Here is a 17,017-nt window from a genome sequence, read left to right as displayed (position 1 = left end):
AGGGCATTTTGGGAATTTATGACAAAATGTTTAGAATATTTTGGGAATTTTCAAAAATAAGAGGGGTATCTTGGTAATAATTTACTTTATAGACAGCAGCAACAATTACAATTATTACAGATTGCGTCCTCCATTCATTAAATAAGGAGGTTGAAATCTTGGTATTACGTCCTCCACTAAACAAGGAGGTTGTACAAAGGGATCCAATTCCCCAACGACCACCGGCAGGTTATTTCGATAATGGCCCGAGCCAAATGAAACTGGAGACTTTCGGGTAGCAAACCATCACAGGCCAAAATTCAGATAGTGAAAAAGCACGACAGCTGCAGGATTCGAACCTGCGCGGGCAGAGCCCATTTGATTTCGAGTCAAACGCCTTAACCACTCGGCCAAACTGTCTCATGTGATGGTCAGGCTGGTATGTATTATATATTATTTACAACATAGATACAAAACACTACTTACAATACCAACCTGTCCCCATCCTTGGCAATTCCAGAATCGCGCCCCAAACCCCCCTCCCTCTCTCTCTCTCACACACAGCAACACGACCCACCTTCGCATATGATGGAACCGTCTGTCAGCAGTTGTGCGTCACGAGCAGGCTGAGCTCAGCTCCTCCACCATGCCCTCAACTGAAGTGAGCGCCCACTTCAGCTACTCTCCAATCCCATTTCACCTATTCTCCACTGAACAAGATTAACCATCATAGCACAACGAATTACCATCTCTAAAATTCAGTAGATTGCACTGTTATAAACAGCTTTCTTCGAAGCACTGTTACGAAAATGATTGGATTAATTCAACTCTCTTCTAGGCATCGATACTGCAATAATTTTCTTTTTTAGTAGATATATACCTTCAAAGGTCAGGAAAAGTCTGAACCTTGGAATTATAAGAGGGGTTTAGATTCACATAAAGCACTAAGCTTTGAGAAAAGGCCCAAAAACAAAATAAAAACGAACTATAATTTACTTGAAAATGATTTGATAAAAGTTAGTTAGAGAAGTTTACTTGACTGAGACTTCGGAACAAGACTCTAAACAATCAGAACAAGGATAAGACCTTATTGATTTTACAAGTAACATTGTATACTTGCAATTACATCCGATACAAACATCTTGTATCAGAGTTTTTGTTTATACAAGGAGCATTGTATGATGGCTTCTTGTATTAAAGTTAATGATTATACAAGGAGCATTTGTATGATGGCTATTACATCCCAACATATAACCAGAGGAGGATTTTTGCCCACTGCACCGACCTCCCTGTCTTGGAATCATAAGCCAAACTCTCCATCCCACAAGTCTTCAGGACTTCTAAATGGACCAGATACCGGACTACAAACGAAGCTACCATCAACATTCTTCTTCTGCTCGATCCCGCTAATACGTTGGTGGTCTTTATCAGTAAGATGCCAACCAAAGACATCCAGATTCTCAACCATCCTCTTTTTGTTGAAGCTTTTGGGAATTACACTCGCTCCATTGTCCAGCCCCCACCTCAACACAACCTGAGATTAGGACCAGGAAAAACAAACATTTTTAATGAAGTTGCCAATCGAAAAGTTGTGTAAAACACCAGAATAACAATGAACAACTCTGAATTTAGAATCACCATAGCATTGTTTTTTCCTTTAGTGTGAGGGTTTGGTAAACAGCACATTTTCAAAGTACTTGCTATCTGAATCAGACATACAAGAAAGACAGCAGCATAGAAATATACCTGTGCTGGAGCCTTGCCGTGATTTGACGCGATGTCCTTTACAATAGGATTATTTAGAATTTCAGGAGAACCCCAATACATGAGGGGAGCCCCTAATGGAGACCATGCAGAAACATGCACATTTGCCTTCTTACATGTCTCTCTGAGGAGTCTCTGCTGCCATTTGGGATGCATCTCCACCTAGCCACAAAAGCATTTTCATCATTCGGACAAAACAAGAGGATAAGTAGTGCATAGAAGAGATAAAATCCCGAAAACAATAGCCCCAATGTGCCACAGACACTAAGACCAACTTGCTACCACAAGGGATGGCATCCCATATCACAGCAACCAACACTAAGGAGCAAATGCAGGTCCTTATCCAACTGAAGTAAGCTAGCATGCACCAATGTTGATCACAGCAGAGAACTCATAAATGGGTCTGTTTGCTTCTCATCTGTCTTTGAACAAGGACGCATGTTATGTACTCGTCTTGATTTTTTTGAATGGAAAGAATCGGTCAAAAAGCAAAACCAACTTTCTTTAAGGCTGAGATCCCTAAGCTCAGAAAAAGCTGGGGGTAAAAGCAGTTTCTTTGGCGTCGCAGAAGTGATAGAACCCCACTATATGAATGTACACCTTCACAAGGTCATCAGAATATGAAATTTTGTATGTTATGGTGTTTTAAAAGGCAATGTAAACAGATACTTTAAATCAATTATAAGCTTATAGAATACTTTGAAGCAACTAGAGAATGGAAAGTAGAGAAAAAGGGGTACAAAGCTAAATTTATCAATAAAATTTCATAGAATGATTCTTTGAAGTTGGTTCAACACCAAGGGCAATATTTTGCAGGTGTAGCCAGGGGTGATTACTTTTCACTTTTTTTGTTGTTTATTGTGTGTTGGCTGCGGGGCAAGGACGGTGGGGGGGGGGGGGGGGGGGGGGGGGGGGGGGTTCCAAGTGTCAATTATGAAAGCCTCGACTTTGAGAGTTTTTAAGTTAGATATGGAAGCGCTTGCCTTATGTGCCTTTAAGCAAGTTGTAAAGCAAGAGGCCAAGGGGCTATAAATGTGGCTTGGGGGAGCCATTAGCACTCAGTATTTTGGCAGAGTGGGCTCTCCCTAACAGTTTTACACACAGCCAAAGAGCTTAATATAAAGAACTACGAGGGGCCAATGCATCTCTGTGGGAAACTCCGCGTAACTGTGTCTCATCTCAAAAGTCAAGTTCTCCTTCATTTCAATGTTTGAAAGATTTGCAGATTTGTTGCGTTGTGTTAATTCCAGACGATCTTTCCCGTTCGCATGTGGTGCCTTTCGGTTTCATGAATTGCTAGCCATGATGTGTCATAAAAAATAACTGCCACAAAACCTCAAGAAGAAATCGGATTTGTTATGTTGTGGAACGAAGGACTAAAATAATCAATGCACTCTCACACAAAACTAGCTTGGATGCAAAGAAAGCACTATCTGAGAGTTTCCACTACCTTAATTGTTACCGTTTACAAACTTGATAATTTGGATCTTAACAGACTTTTTTCAGCAGAAAAGAAAGCCTTGATACGGATGTTGTTAGTGCTATAAGGTGGTAAGATTTATACTGCTGACAGCTGGTCTTGTGTATATATGAGGACGCTCCCACAAGAGTAGCTTGGAGGACGGACACCCATCTTTCAATCTTTACCTTACCTTACATTTTAATGATTTTTCAGGCCTCATAAAATGTGCCCTACATTCTTTCTTTCAAAGCCTACTCTGGAGCCTATTCACAGTGCTTTTAAAGCAGCCAAACTTCTTTTTACCTGATTCACAGCTGGCGGGATCTCAGCAAACTCAAGCAGCTCCATAATTTTCTTAGATGAAAAGTTGCTGACACCAATGGCCCTTACAAGGCCTTGCTTCACACATGCTTCCAAGGCTCTCCATGTGCCCTGTAAGTCCAATGCCATTAGCTCATCAGGTTTTGGCTTACGAGCTGCACCTTCCTTAAGCCGGATTGGCCAGTGAATAAGATAGAGATCCAGATAATCCAGCTGCAGCGCACTGCAGGAACAGAATCACCAGTCATGACTCACAACCTATGAGTTGAAGCTTGTATACACGACAAAAAATATCCGCGAACAAAAAGTTGACTTTAATATATCATTGAAACGGATAGGGAAGATTAAACACAGACACACAAGGGGTGTGTAACACATATGAAAGGACACCAGAGATGCCTAAATGTGCAAGCAAACGCATAATCAGTGAGCAAGTAGCCAACTGGCTAACATGGGGGCCTGGGGCCATACAAAAATAACATACAAGAATAGGGATCCTGAACTCCATCCAGTAAAGGTGGGTCGCGAACAGGAAAAATGATTGTTTAAAAATCACTTATAATGTGGGACCCATTGACGTTGTCACATCCAACCCAGACAAGCAAACAAAGTTTCAGAAGCTAGACAGGACAGAAACTGGTGCATGCAGATTTCTCATTGTGTAATGCAGGGGAAAACAATGCAAGACCAACTTAGCTGTGCCCCCTAGGACAGAGCTCTTGTAAACATTTGTTGGATAAAAATATCCAGCTTTGCAAGATTAAAAACATCGTTTATTCACTGCCAACCTTGCTCGTGAAGTAAAGTATTTGCATGAACACTGAAGAAACAACACCTCTCTAATGATTCAGCGCTTCTATATATGGTTAAACAATGATGAACAATGGCAGAGGACCACAATGTGTCATGCAAATCATGTGGAAACACAAATTCAAGGGATTCAATACATGAATATCACAATCAATTATCAAAGCAATCAAACTCAGGAATTATAACATGAATTTCTCAGCGGTGAAGGGTGCTGCTCCCTCAGAAGGATCCGCCGCCTCATGTGAATAGTGTACTCAGAGGAGACTCGCTCCCCATTAGTCTGCTTAGAAGGCCACTACCATTCACCATATCCCAAACAAGCTCTGACAAAGGGACTCCATCCCGAATCCATAATCTCCAGATAGTTGCCTTCTCTATGGGGAAAATCTGATCAACACAAGAGTGCTTGCCAAGGGAAGCCACTACTCAAATAGGCGGCCAGTAAACGTCCAAACGCTGATCAAGTGGTACCACACCTTGAAAGACAAGCTGTCATTGATGTCCATGATGACCAGTTTGAGCAACGTCAAAAACAGGAGTCCCATGCATTACAAGCGACAATCCATCGGCTAGAAGGGCAAAGAAACCCCACCACCCCTCACAAGAGGGCAAGGTAGTTTGTCCTCCAATCATGACTTTCTTGATGACGCATCGGCCACAACATTCTTCTTGCCTTCCACATGCATAATCTGGAAGTGGAACATAGAGAGAATGTTTGCCCATTGCATATGCTTTTCGGATAACTTTGATTGTGTCACGAAGTATCGCAACGTTTGTTGATGATCTCTTTGGACAACAAAATCAGCACCTAGCAGGTAGTGCTTCCAGTTGGAAAGCGCATGAATCACAGCCAGTAGCTCTTTCTCATAGATTTGCATAGCCTTTTCTGGCCCTTGCAAGATTCTGCTCTCATAAGCTACTACCCAACCATCTTGCATTAACACTGCCCCAATACTATTGCCACACGCATCACACTGGATCACAAATGACTTCCTGAGATCTGGTGACAATTACTGGATCCAAAGTCATCTTTTTCTTTAAGAGATTAGGAGCTGAAATCTCTTTTTGTGTCCACTTGAACGTGACCTCTTTCTTTTGTAGAGCATGAAGGGGTGAAGCAATCTCGGCAAAGTTCCTTATAAACCTTCTGTAGTAAGAGCATAAGCCCAAGACGCTACGGACATCGTGCACAATCGTCAAATCTGCCCATGTCTTAATTGCTTCAACCTTGGCAAGATCCATTCGGACACCATCCTTTGACACTATGTGGCCAAGAAAGTGAATCTCCTCCAAGAAGAATTCACTTTTTTTAGGATTGACAAGCAACTTGTGACTGTGTATCTCTTCGAACACAATGATCACGTGACGCCTATGCTCCTCTTCATTCTTTGAATAGACTATCATGTCATTGAAGAATGTGTCGACAAACTTTTGATGTGGACGGAAGATCCGATCCATCATCCTATTGAACGTAGCAGGAGCATTTGTAAAACCGAACGGCATCACTAAGAACTCATACAAACCAAATGTCGTCCTAAACGCAATCTTGTGCACAGCCTTTGGCATGATACAAATCTGATGGTACCCACTCTTAAGGTCTATCCTGCTAAAAATTGCAACACCCTCTAATCGGTGAAGAATATCATCAATCCTTGGGATAGGAAACCTATTCTTGATGGTATTCTTATTCAACGCACAGTAGTCAATACACATACGCCAAGAGCCATCCTTATTCTATACTAGAAGCACTGGGGAGCAAAAGGGTGAAGAACTAGGCTGAATCAGCCCTTTTTCTAACAGCTCCTCTACTTGGCCCATAATCTCTTTCTGTTGAGCTGCACTAACCATATGGAGGCCTATTTGGTGGGCTACAACCTAGCACCAAATCTATCATATGATCCTTGGGCCTCTCTGATGGCAACCGAGACGGTAATGAGTCAAAAAAAGTCATTAAACTCTCGCAAAAATGTTGATCTTTCTTTATCTAACTCATAAATTTGACTTACAATTATCTGAAACATCACGTGCAAAATTCAAGTACGCAAAAAGATGATTCTTAATTACAAAAGAGATAGCCAAAGCAGATACAATAGAGGCAAACTCCCCTCTAAGCTTTACATCAAGGATGCGAGTTTTGCCCCTATGTTGAAGGGCGATCTTCTTGTTGAAGACATCCAGCACTCATGTATACAGAACATCCACGGCATTCCCAACAGCACATCGCACCGTTCCAGTGGCACTCCTCAGTGTCCACATATGACTAAATATGCATACGTAGCTTTCCAATGATAGGAGTAACACACTCTGAGTGGTCAGGACATGCCAACCCTGCCTCTGTTGTGTACTCCATCTCTTCAGCTTTGATGCCCAACTTGATGGCCAACTCTGGTGAGATAAAGTTTGCTTCGGCACCTGGATCAAAGAAGATAAGTGTTGTCTGGTCTCTGACTTTACCCCACGCTCTGCATAACTCACTGGCATCTGAGTTTGGCTTATCACCCACCTTATATGGCACTAACCCGGCCGTGGGCTTCTTCCTTTCCTGTCCTCTTTGTCCTTAAAGTCAGTTGGCCTTCTCCTCTAGGGACAATTTGCAGCAAAATGGCCAGGCTGCTCCCATATAAAGCATTTCTTCTCAACCATTAAAGCCTTCTTTTCCTTGAACAACTTGTGCACAAAAGGCTTCCTTTTCTTTTTCTTGGCCCTGTCCTTCAGACTTCTCGGCTGAGTCCTTAGCTTTCCCTGTCTTTTCTGACCCCTAGGACGCTTCAGAAGTCACTTTCACAAAGGGCTTCTTTGCTGAGTTTTTCTTTTGGTGACCCCCTTTCACGTTGCCCTGAAATACATTGTTCTCTCCCTTCACCGAGGCATGACCATTGTTGGCAACTTCCATAAGCTGAGTAAAGGTAGACACTTTGTTCTATGTGTACAATAGTCTCGAAGCCCTCTAGGCAACCCACAACAATACTTTTCAATCTGCTCTGTCAGTGGCAGAAACCTGTAGGAGGTTACTGAGAGCAACGCTTTCCAGAACCTCTGATTGTACTCTTGTCGGCTCTTGCAAGTAGCCGCAGTAAGTTGGTGCCAATCCGTCATGACATCGGCTTCAAATTCATTTGACAGTCATGCAGATGCAAACATTTTCTTGAAGTATCCCCATGTGGGGGGGTGCTTATCCTTGCATCAAACAATGTCGTGCACCATGTAAGCGCGTTGCCTTTTAAGAAAGTGGAAGCTTTCGTGACCTTGGAGGCCTCTGTAAAATCCCCCCCTGCATAAGTTGTATCCTGCTGGAGGAAAATAAGAGCCTTTGCTTATCCTCAAAGCCGCTGAAAGTATCAAACTTCACAGTTGCACCACCTTCTTTGTATGCTTTTGACTTTTCCAGTGCTCCCAAATTATCATAGGGAATTGTCTGCAACATGGGCACTGTAATAGGGATCATCGGCGCCCCTTGGCCATTGACATTCTGCGTCACTGGTGTCATATTTTCTTGCTGGTCGGAAAAACCAGCCATGCCAAAATAGCCCTGTGGCACCCCAAACTGGCCATAATTGCACCGAAACCCTTGGTACATGCCAATAGTACTATACATGGGGTTTGGCATCATGCCTTGCATAACCCCAAAGACTGTTCCCGGCATATATTGCTCGTTTCCAAGTGCATGACCAGCCATGCTCTGAAACATAGATCCACCCTCGAAATACCTTGGGTAGTGGAAGAAACTGTTGCATAGCCTCGAAACTGGTTCCCTGTCCATTTAATACAACATTTGGACTCTGAAAGGTGGCTAGCTGAACTGGTAAAGCCTGTGGAAAAGGCATCCTAACCACCTATTTGTGGACAGAAGGAATTTGTCTTGGAGCCCCAACCAACTCCGCAACATGAGAGAGCTCCCTGCTTGCTGAGACGCAGGAGGGACAAGTCTTGGGCTTGAGTCTCAACAGGATCTACTGCTTGAGACAGTTGCTTTGTCAGTTGTGACACTGGTGGCGCTTGCAGAAATTCCATAAACCTAAGATTCTGCACCAACCGAGAAAATATATTCACAGCATTGTGTCCTGAACACATCCTTGTCTAGTTGCCCAGTCATAAACCCTTGACCTTGTGGAGCATTCAAACCAACAAAAGGTACAAACATGGGTGGTTGTGAACTCTCGCCACGCTCGAACACTGGAGGACCAGCCTGTTTGTGTAATAGACTTGGACACTCCCAAGTCAAGAATCTACCACGACACGACAGAAATTCACTTCAAAACAGTTCACAATTTGATTCGACACCGGCCCGGCGGAGTTCCATGCCAAGAGGTATTGGCCCCAAAGATTGGCGCCCCTTTCGGTATTTCCTTTTATAATAAATCTGTTGCACAAAGTACAAGGGAGTGGGAGGGTCTCACTCTCAGACTCTGCGTCCAAATGCTCTGAGAAGTGGGAGCCCAAGCCACACTGATAAAGTTGTACAAGGGATGCCAAAAGCAGAGCCCCAAAAGCTGCCTATTAAAAGCATTCTCAAATAAAGCAACTTTTAAAAATAAAGCTCTTTCTCCCTCTCAAGCTTGCGTGGAAATTAAAGCAACAAATTGCGTAGGATTTCCAGCCTGAGTATGCGTAGAAAAAGCAGCCACACACCACCGTGAAATACGCCGCAAAACGCAGAGGGTCCGTAGGGCAACGCCACGTCAACATACAACGAAAATTCTAGAAATTCTAGAACTAGAGGCAAAAGACTCAAGAAACTGAATGTGTGTTGATTGATTGAAATGTGTTACAAGGGTGCTCTTATATAGAAACTGAAGACACATGATGAAAAGACATAGCCATAGGTCAAGAGACATGACTCTAGGCCAATAGTCGTGTCCTTCTGTTGTAGAGTCGTGACCCTTCGTGTCACAAATTGATGATGTGGCAGTGCAACCCGGACACAGCAGTGATGACGTGGCTGACTATACGGACACACGGAAAACGCGTTGATTGGCTGACATGGCAGCGTATGGATTTTTCGCGTTTTACGCTAGCTACTGACGTGGCCTGGATGTACGGATTTCTGCAAACAACGCTAGTGCTTTTTACTAGCAAATTTTAGCCAAGATGATTTTGAAGCTCATTGCTTTTGAGTTTAATGCTTTTGGCGCTCTGCTTTTAGCAACCCTTGTAAACCTTTATAAGTGGCCCAAGGGGCCTCACTTCTCAGAGCATCTGGACGCAAAGTCTGAGAGCGAGCACCCGCGAGCAGTTGTACTTTGCTTAAAAATTAATATAAAAGAAATATTGAAAGGGGCGCCAATGTTTGGGGCCAATCTCTCGGGGCACGGAACTACGTCGGGCCGTGTCAACTGTTAAATTTGTGAAGTGTTTTGAAGTGAATCTCTGCTATGTTGCGACAGAATTTTGACTTAGGGTGTCCAAGTTAGTTACAGTGGTATCAAAGCACGGCCGATTTCTCTTCTACTAGGAAATCCGATTCCTTTTCTCGGGACACTTATGGATTCAAAAAGAACCAATCAACCTGTTCTGCAACCGTTGAGGTGGGAGGAGGCAACGCAGAAAAATCAAACGACTTAGCAAAAAATAAGTACGGGCCACCTTGGCCTACACAGTATGAACTTTTGAAAATGCAACGTCAACAACAGGTTGACGAGTGCACAAAGAAGATGCTTCAGTTTGCTAAAGATCCCCAGTTTGCTAAATTTTTGACCCAACAATCCATGGCTGAAGTGCATACTCAGTGGCAGAAAGCCATCGAACCACCAATCAAACCGGCAATCAAGAAACCTCCTTCTCCAAGGACGTTCACTGAATAAGAACTTCAAGAGGTGGTTCAAACCCAAATCAGTCAGCTTTTGGACACAAAGAATCAATCGAAAAAGCAATTGAAGAAGAGCAAGAAGGGGACTGATTACCCTAGTTACTGAAGCCGTCAATCTTCTTTTGCATCTACAAGAAAGCAAAAGAAGCGTGTGCGTTTTGAAGGACTACCCAATTCTCCTTCCTCTTCTTCTGACAGTTCTTCTAGCTCTTCCGACTCGAGTGAGGAGGACAGAAAGGGTAAGAAGCGAAGCAAAAAGCAAAGCTTTGAAACGAACAAGAAAAAGGCAAGGAAGGTCAGATTCCGACCAGTTTTTGATACTTCTACAGAGGAGTCATTCTCTGACAGTTCGGACTCCAAGACCATATGTTTTATGCGAAGAAGAAGCACTTTTACAGAGCTAACCAATACGATTTCCTCGAAGATGAATTTAAAGAGGGTGGACAGTCAATAAAATTTGAATCCTTTTCTAGATTCCGAGATGCTCCGAGGGCTTTGGCCTTCATCCAGCAGTTTGGCATAGCCTTCTCTGGAGGGCATTACTCAGAGCACTCCAAGATCAAGAGGGCTGCATCATTTTTAAAAAGAAATGCTCAAACATGGTGGTTTACTCTTCTTCTGAGGAAGAAGCCCCAGTCAGGTGGTTGAAATATAAACGGCTCTTTATTTCTTCTTGGTTGATCAGGGAGTACGAACGAGATGTGAGAACCGCTTGGAACCACCTTCGGATGACCAAGGGAGATTCTTTGGATGCATACTGCGAGAGGTTTTGGGATTCTTTTCTACCGACCTCTTCGTTTAAGAAGGTCACCTCTAAAGAACAAATTGAGCGGTTTTGTTGCAGACTCCCTATAGAGATCCGAGATTACTACCTTGAACAAAATTCGGACTCTATTCAAGAACTAATAGGTCATGCGAAACAGGGGTTCTCGATACATTCTGGGAATTTGACCTGCCCCACTGATGAAATCTTGACTCAGAGGACCAGACAAACCTCCAACAATGAAAATAGAAAGAAAAGAATCTTCAGGAAAAGAAAGATACACAACCCCGATTGACTCTTAGAGAAAAGGCTAACTATCTCAAAGAGGGGAAGTGTTTTGGTTGCAGGGAACAAGGGCACATCTCCACAAAGTGCCCCAAAAAGGCACAACAAGGACAGACTGAAGACAGGCCAGAGAGTTCTAGAGCAGCAGAGGAACATGGCAAAAAGGCAAGATGAAAGCAGGACTGGTACCGGATTGCATGGAAACTGACCCAAGCCAGATACATGAAAGTACAGAACTTTGTCGAGCTTGGGGCAAAGTGAAAGATCAACAAGCCCTTATCTTTTTTGATGGAGGAGCCAAGGCCAACTTCATTTCACCTGAATTGGCGGTGCGGCTCGAGATTACGTCCGATAGGATGGGGCCACTGGCGAAGGCAGTTCTAGCGGCGCCCGAACGGGATGTAGCCATTACGCTTATCATTGGCAAACTTCGTTTGCATTGTCAGGGGTATTTAGGCACGACGACTTTTACATCATGCCTTTGGAAGGGTGTGACGTCCTCCTAGGAATCCATTGGTACCATAAGAACAATCCGTGGTCGACTATCGGGCCAAGAAAGCGACCTTGACAAATGAGAAGGGCTGAAAAATTGTACTAAATGTAAAGTTGAAGGGCGAGTCCGTCCCCATTGTATCGGCTTCGGCCATTTCAAAATTAATGAAATCTAGTCTTTTTGTTTACTCGACCTATTTGAAAGAATTGAACGAACAGACATGTCTAAACTAGACAAAGAACGCTAAGATTTTCTGCACACATGCTGATTGTTTCTCTGAAGGCCTGCCAGGCGAGTTACCCCCATCTCGTCCCGAGGACCATACTATTGATCTGATTCCTGGAAGCACACCACCTAATCGGCCACCTTACTGTGTTAATCGAGCCCAGAATGAAGCAATCATGAATCAAGTGAAAGACCTTGAAAAGGGTCTCATCCAGTCGAGTACTTCACCCTACTGCTCTCTGGTTTTGTTAGTACTAAAGAAAGACGGATCTTGAAGAATGTGCATTAATTGTAGAGCTCTCAATAAAATCACTATCTAGAACAGATTTCCGATTCCAAGGATCAATGATATTCTTGATCGACTTCAGGGATCCTCTTGTTTCAGCAAGATTGATTTGAAAAGAGGACATCATCAGATCATAATCGCTTCGGGAGATGTCAACAAGACGGCCTTTCGGACAAGCTTTGGTTTATACGAATTTTTTATGATGCCTTTTAGACTTACCAATGCTCCATCGACTTTCAATCGAATGATGAATAGGATTTTAATCTTTTGTGGACACTTTCTTTGATGATATTACAGTTTTCTCCAAGAATGAAGCATAACATCGACACCATCTGCTTACAGGTCTTTCACGCATTGCGTGATCACAGATTAGTTATCAATGCCAGAAAGAGTGAGTTTTTCTTGCCGGAGATACACTTTCTAGGACACATCATTTCAACAACAGGAGTACAGATGGACCCGGCCAAGATTGAGACTATCCGCGATTGGCAAGACTTGAAGAATGTTCATGAAGTTAGAAGCTTCTTGGCCTTGTGTTCTTACTATCGGCGGTTCATTCGAAAGTTTGCAGAGGTAGCTTCCCCTTTGCACATTGACTCAGAAAGAAGTCCCTTTCTCATGTTGACCGACAGAGGTGACTGCCTTTCAGACACAAGGAAAAACTGACTACTGGACCAGTGTTGTCTTTGCCAGACTTGCAAAAGCCATTTGAGGTTTATTGCGATGCTTGTGGTCGTAGTCTGGGAGCGGTCTTCATGCAAGAAGGACATGTGATTGCTTATGAAAGCAGAATGCTTTGAAGGCCAAAATTGGTAGCACAGCTTTATGAGAGAGAGCTATTGGCAGTTATACATGCTCTTACTCAGTGGCAACATTACCTACTCAGAGCCGATTTCACGGTCTTTATTGATCATCAGAGCTTACCCTACTTGTTGTCTCAGAAGCAGCTTTCGGAAAAGCTGATGCGATGGGCTAACATCTTGTCACAGTTTCACTTCCAGATTGTCCATGTTCAGGGACAGAAAACCTTAGTGGTAGATGCATTGTCTCGCAAGCCCCTGGTCTTGGCTATTTCCTCGATTCATCATAGAAGCTTCGAGGATATGGTTGATCAGTATGCCATCGATCTGGTTTTTCCAATGTGTTTACTCGGATACAGAATGAAGAGATAGTACCAGGGTATTCCATACGGGATGGCTACTTGATGAAGAAAATGATGTTGTGTGTTACACAGCCATTGAGGGAAAAGGTTTTGATTGAGTGCCATTGTCCCCCTTTTACGGGTCATCGCGGCATTAATACCACCTTGAAGGGTGTGGACCGTTATTTCTTTTGGCCGAGACTCAAGAAGGATGTGGACGACTTTGTTCGCAGTTGTTTAGTATGTCAGAAGGTCAAGTTTGACAGGCATAAGACACAGGGATTACTACTGCTTTTACCCATCCCCACCTCCCCCCCCGGGAAAGTATTGCAATGGATTTCATATTTGATCTCCCGAAGACTCAGAGTGGGCCCGATGGCATTTGGACTATCATTGACAGATTTAGCAAGCAAGCCCACTTCATTCCAGTGAAGAAAACAGTCAAGCTAGATCATTTAGCGAGACTGTTCATTGCATAGATATTTCAATTACATGGCATGCCTGAGACAATAGTCTCCGACAGAGATCCCCGTTTCACAAGTTTGTTCTGGAGGGCTATTTGGGAGAACATTGGCACACGGTTGCAATTCTCGTCATCATTCCACCCGAAGACAGATGGGCAATCTGAGATTGCAAATTCAGTTGTTCTGGATTTATTGAAGTCTTACATCTTTGATCAGAAGACTCAATGGGAAATATTTTGCCTTTGGTGGAATTTGCCTACAATAACATGGTTCACTCGTCGACGGGGAAGGCGCCATTTGAGATAAATGAAGGTGCTCTAAAGGTTCCACCCTTCCTCAGCACTGAAGACAAGATTTTTGAAGCCGACCTGTACACGAGGGACTTAGACATTCCTTTTACCAAGGTCCGGGAGGCTTTAGAGAAATCTCAAGAACGACTTAAGAAGGCAGCAGATCGACATCGACGAGATTTGAAATTAAAGGAAGACGATTGGGTGCTCTTACGTTTTGAGAAGCCACGCCTAAGGAAACGAAAGGGAAAGGAGCAGCTTTTTCCAAAGCTTAGCATGAGGTATTATGGCCCTTTGCAGATTAAAGAAAAGATAAACGATGTCTCCTTTCAACTCAAGCTGCCCGATACTTGGAAGATTCACAATGCATTCCATGTGAGTCTCTTGAAACCGTTTAAAGGAGACGTGTCAGTTGTGAGGAGCTTGATGAGCAACCCAAAGTGGAAGAGAGCGAGGAGATACTCGTTCCTGAAGAGATTTTGGCACACAAGGAAAGAAAGATGAAAGGTAAAGTGATTCGGCGGTTCTTGGTTAAATTCAAGAACTATCTGGCATTAGATGCGAAGTGGATGGAGAAGAGGAGGACCTAGCAGATACTCCTCAGATTTTGGAACTTTACCTTGAAGCATTCGGTTTAGCATAGTCTACTCCGATAGAACCCCGAACTCAGCAAGGATGAATTGGTGCAGCGGGTTTGCACAAGAGGGGAGCCACTCCGCTCCTTTGTCAACAGATTACCTCGATTAAGTAAAGTCACTGATGTCCCCTTTGGGTTTCAAGGATACTAATGGGTTGATAGTATTCTGCCGTATGACTTTATGAAACAAAATTTCTGAATTTGAATATGATTGATTTGTACTCTCCCATTTGACTTGTTTGAGTGCAGAAATTGAAAGACGAAATGACTGCAATTTCGGTCTCATAAATCTATATAGACATGATCGCAATAAGGATTAGTTAATCGGGTATCAGTGAGGTCTGGAATGGATCTAGATGCGATTACTAAACTCGTTGCTGGCAGCCATGGTCTGAGGTTTGGAATGAATTTTTCTGTGATTTGTCATGTGATGTGATTGTCGTCTTTGTATATGTGCTAGATGTGTCGTGTCTAGTGAATCGGTACTTAGAGTCAGTGTCTACTAAGAGAGTTTATGGCCTCTGTCTATTTTGCAAGCATAATCGAGGGCGATTACAATTCTTTCAAAAGGGGGGTATGTCATAAATTGATGACGTGGCAATGCAACCCGGACACAACAGTGCTAACGTGGCTGACTGTACGGACGCCCGGAAAACTTGCTGACTGGCTGACGTGGCAGTGTACAGATTTCCACAAACAGCGCTGGTGCTTTTACTGGCAGATTTTAGCCAAGATGCTTTTGGAGCTCATTGCTTCTGAGTTTAATGCTTTTGGCGCTCTACTTTCAGTAACCCTTGTAAACCTTTATAAGTGACCCAAGGGGGCTCACTTCTTAGAGCATCTGGACGCAGAGTTTGAGAGCGAGCACCGGCCGGCAGTTGTACTTTGCTCAAAGGTTAATATAAAAGAAATACCGAAGGGGCACCAATCTTTGGGGCCAATCTCTCTTGGCACGAAACTACGCCAGGCCGTGTCAACTGTTAAATTTGTGAAGTGAGAATGAATCTCTGTTGTGCATCCAAAGCTCTACTGTTACCTCCCATGTCATGGCACTGTTATTAACCATAACTATTTTGCCAACCTGAAAACTAATCATATCTACAACTTGATAAGTGCCTTTGTGTCAAAGTCATTTGTAACTCAAGCTTTGTCCAAGAAAAGATTGAATCTTTATCTGCTTCGAGTGAAACTATTGGTAAAATGACTTGAGTTTTATATTAAGTGACAACCACTTGTTGGAAATCTGCAAGGTATTCCATTGGTTTGTTTGGAACAGTAAAATCCTCCTGAAGGGATGTAGACTGAGACAGAGTAGTATTTGGAGGTATATCCATCTGTAAAGGTTTATCAATAGATCAAGTTGTGTCCAAAGATTCAATTGCAGCGACTAAAGAAGAGTCTGTATCTGTTTTATCCTTTGCACCGCTGAAGGTAAGGACTAGAACTCTTCAAGATCGTAGAATTATCATTCACAACTGCATTTGGTATCTGTTCAGAAACAAAGACTTTATTCTGCAAGAGCGGTGATGAGACAAATTTTTCTGCCTGGAACACAACCGAAGAAAGGATTATGTGCCTATCGGTTGTCACACAAGAACCATAATCTTCTGAATCTTCAGCTTTCTCGGTGGGTATTAAGGCTTCCAATTGAGAAGGGAGAGGTTGAGGGAATTATTGCCTCTTTGACCTTTGAAGAATCCTCTTGCACAAGGAAAGGATCAATAAATCTTCAACTTTACCACCATCAGACAAGAAAGACTTAAATGTAGGGCATGGCTCGCGAGGGGGAACTTGTCTAGCGTCGCGGCATTCACAACCGAGTACTCGATTATGGTTGGATATATGTGCCACTAAGTAAGCCTATCTTGATATGACTGATTCTTTTAAAGATGAGATCCTTTGGAAGCTTCATGTTGCTGCTTTTGTTACTGATGATTCCAATAAGAAGTAGGTTGATTAGAACTATAGCATTTTCAAGAATATTCATGCTGAGACTTTTGCTGCTCGCACGAAGTTACTTTGTGTCTAGTTGTCTCTGAGAAACCATGCTTTGGGTGAGAAAATTTGGACTGCAAAACTTTTGGATTGAATGGTTCTTTCTGGTTGACCACTGAAGCTTCAAAAGAAGATGGCGGAGAAGCAGCATTTGTAGTCCGAGAAGTAGTAGTATGACTCCGGGAAGAGGTTTGCGTCCGCGTCTGCATCTACTCCAAGCGAGTGTGAGAGTCATGCGAGGCTCGTGGAGAGTGCTACCATCTGCTCCTTGAGAACAACAAGGATGTCCTCGGATT

General features: G+C 43.2%; 1 protein-coding gene and 1 non-coding gene across 2 annotated transcripts in view; both read right to left on the bottom strand.

Moving 5' to 3' along the window:
• Positions 1-317: 317 nt before the first annotated feature.
• On the bottom strand, positions 318-399 carry TRNAS-CGA (transfer RNA serine (anticodon CGA)). Its single transcript has one exon. It is a non-coding gene; the product is annotated as a tRNA-Ser (tRNA).
• A 645-nt stretch (positions 400-1,044) lies between these two features.
• The window catches only part of LOC147442028 (NADPH-dependent aldo-keto reductase, chloroplastic-like), a 19,397-nt gene continuing 3,424 nt past the window's right edge, over positions 1,045-17,017 (bottom strand). The window contains exons 3-5 of the mRNA XM_086528354.1: positions 3,509-3,749; positions 1,726-1,905; positions 1,045-1,513 (exon numbers count right to left, since the gene is read on the bottom strand). Coding sequence (XP_086384480.1) covers positions 1,280-1,513; positions 1,726-1,905; positions 3,509-3,749 — 655 coding nt within the window. The 3' untranslated portion in view covers positions 1,045-1,279. The remainder of the gene's footprint in view (positions 1,514-1,725; positions 1,906-3,508; positions 3,750-17,017) is intronic.

Source organism: Adiantum capillus-veneris, chromosome 14 (assembly GCF_014529385.1).
Source record: "Adiantum capillus-veneris isolate H3 chromosome 14, ASM1452938v2, whole genome shotgun sequence".
Classification (NCBI taxonomy): domain Eukaryota; kingdom Viridiplantae; phylum Streptophyta; class Polypodiopsida; order Polypodiales; family Pteridaceae; genus Adiantum; species Adiantum capillus-veneris.
The sequence above is the reverse complement of the archived record's forward strand: the minus strand, read 5'-3'. Positions and strand labels throughout refer to the sequence as shown.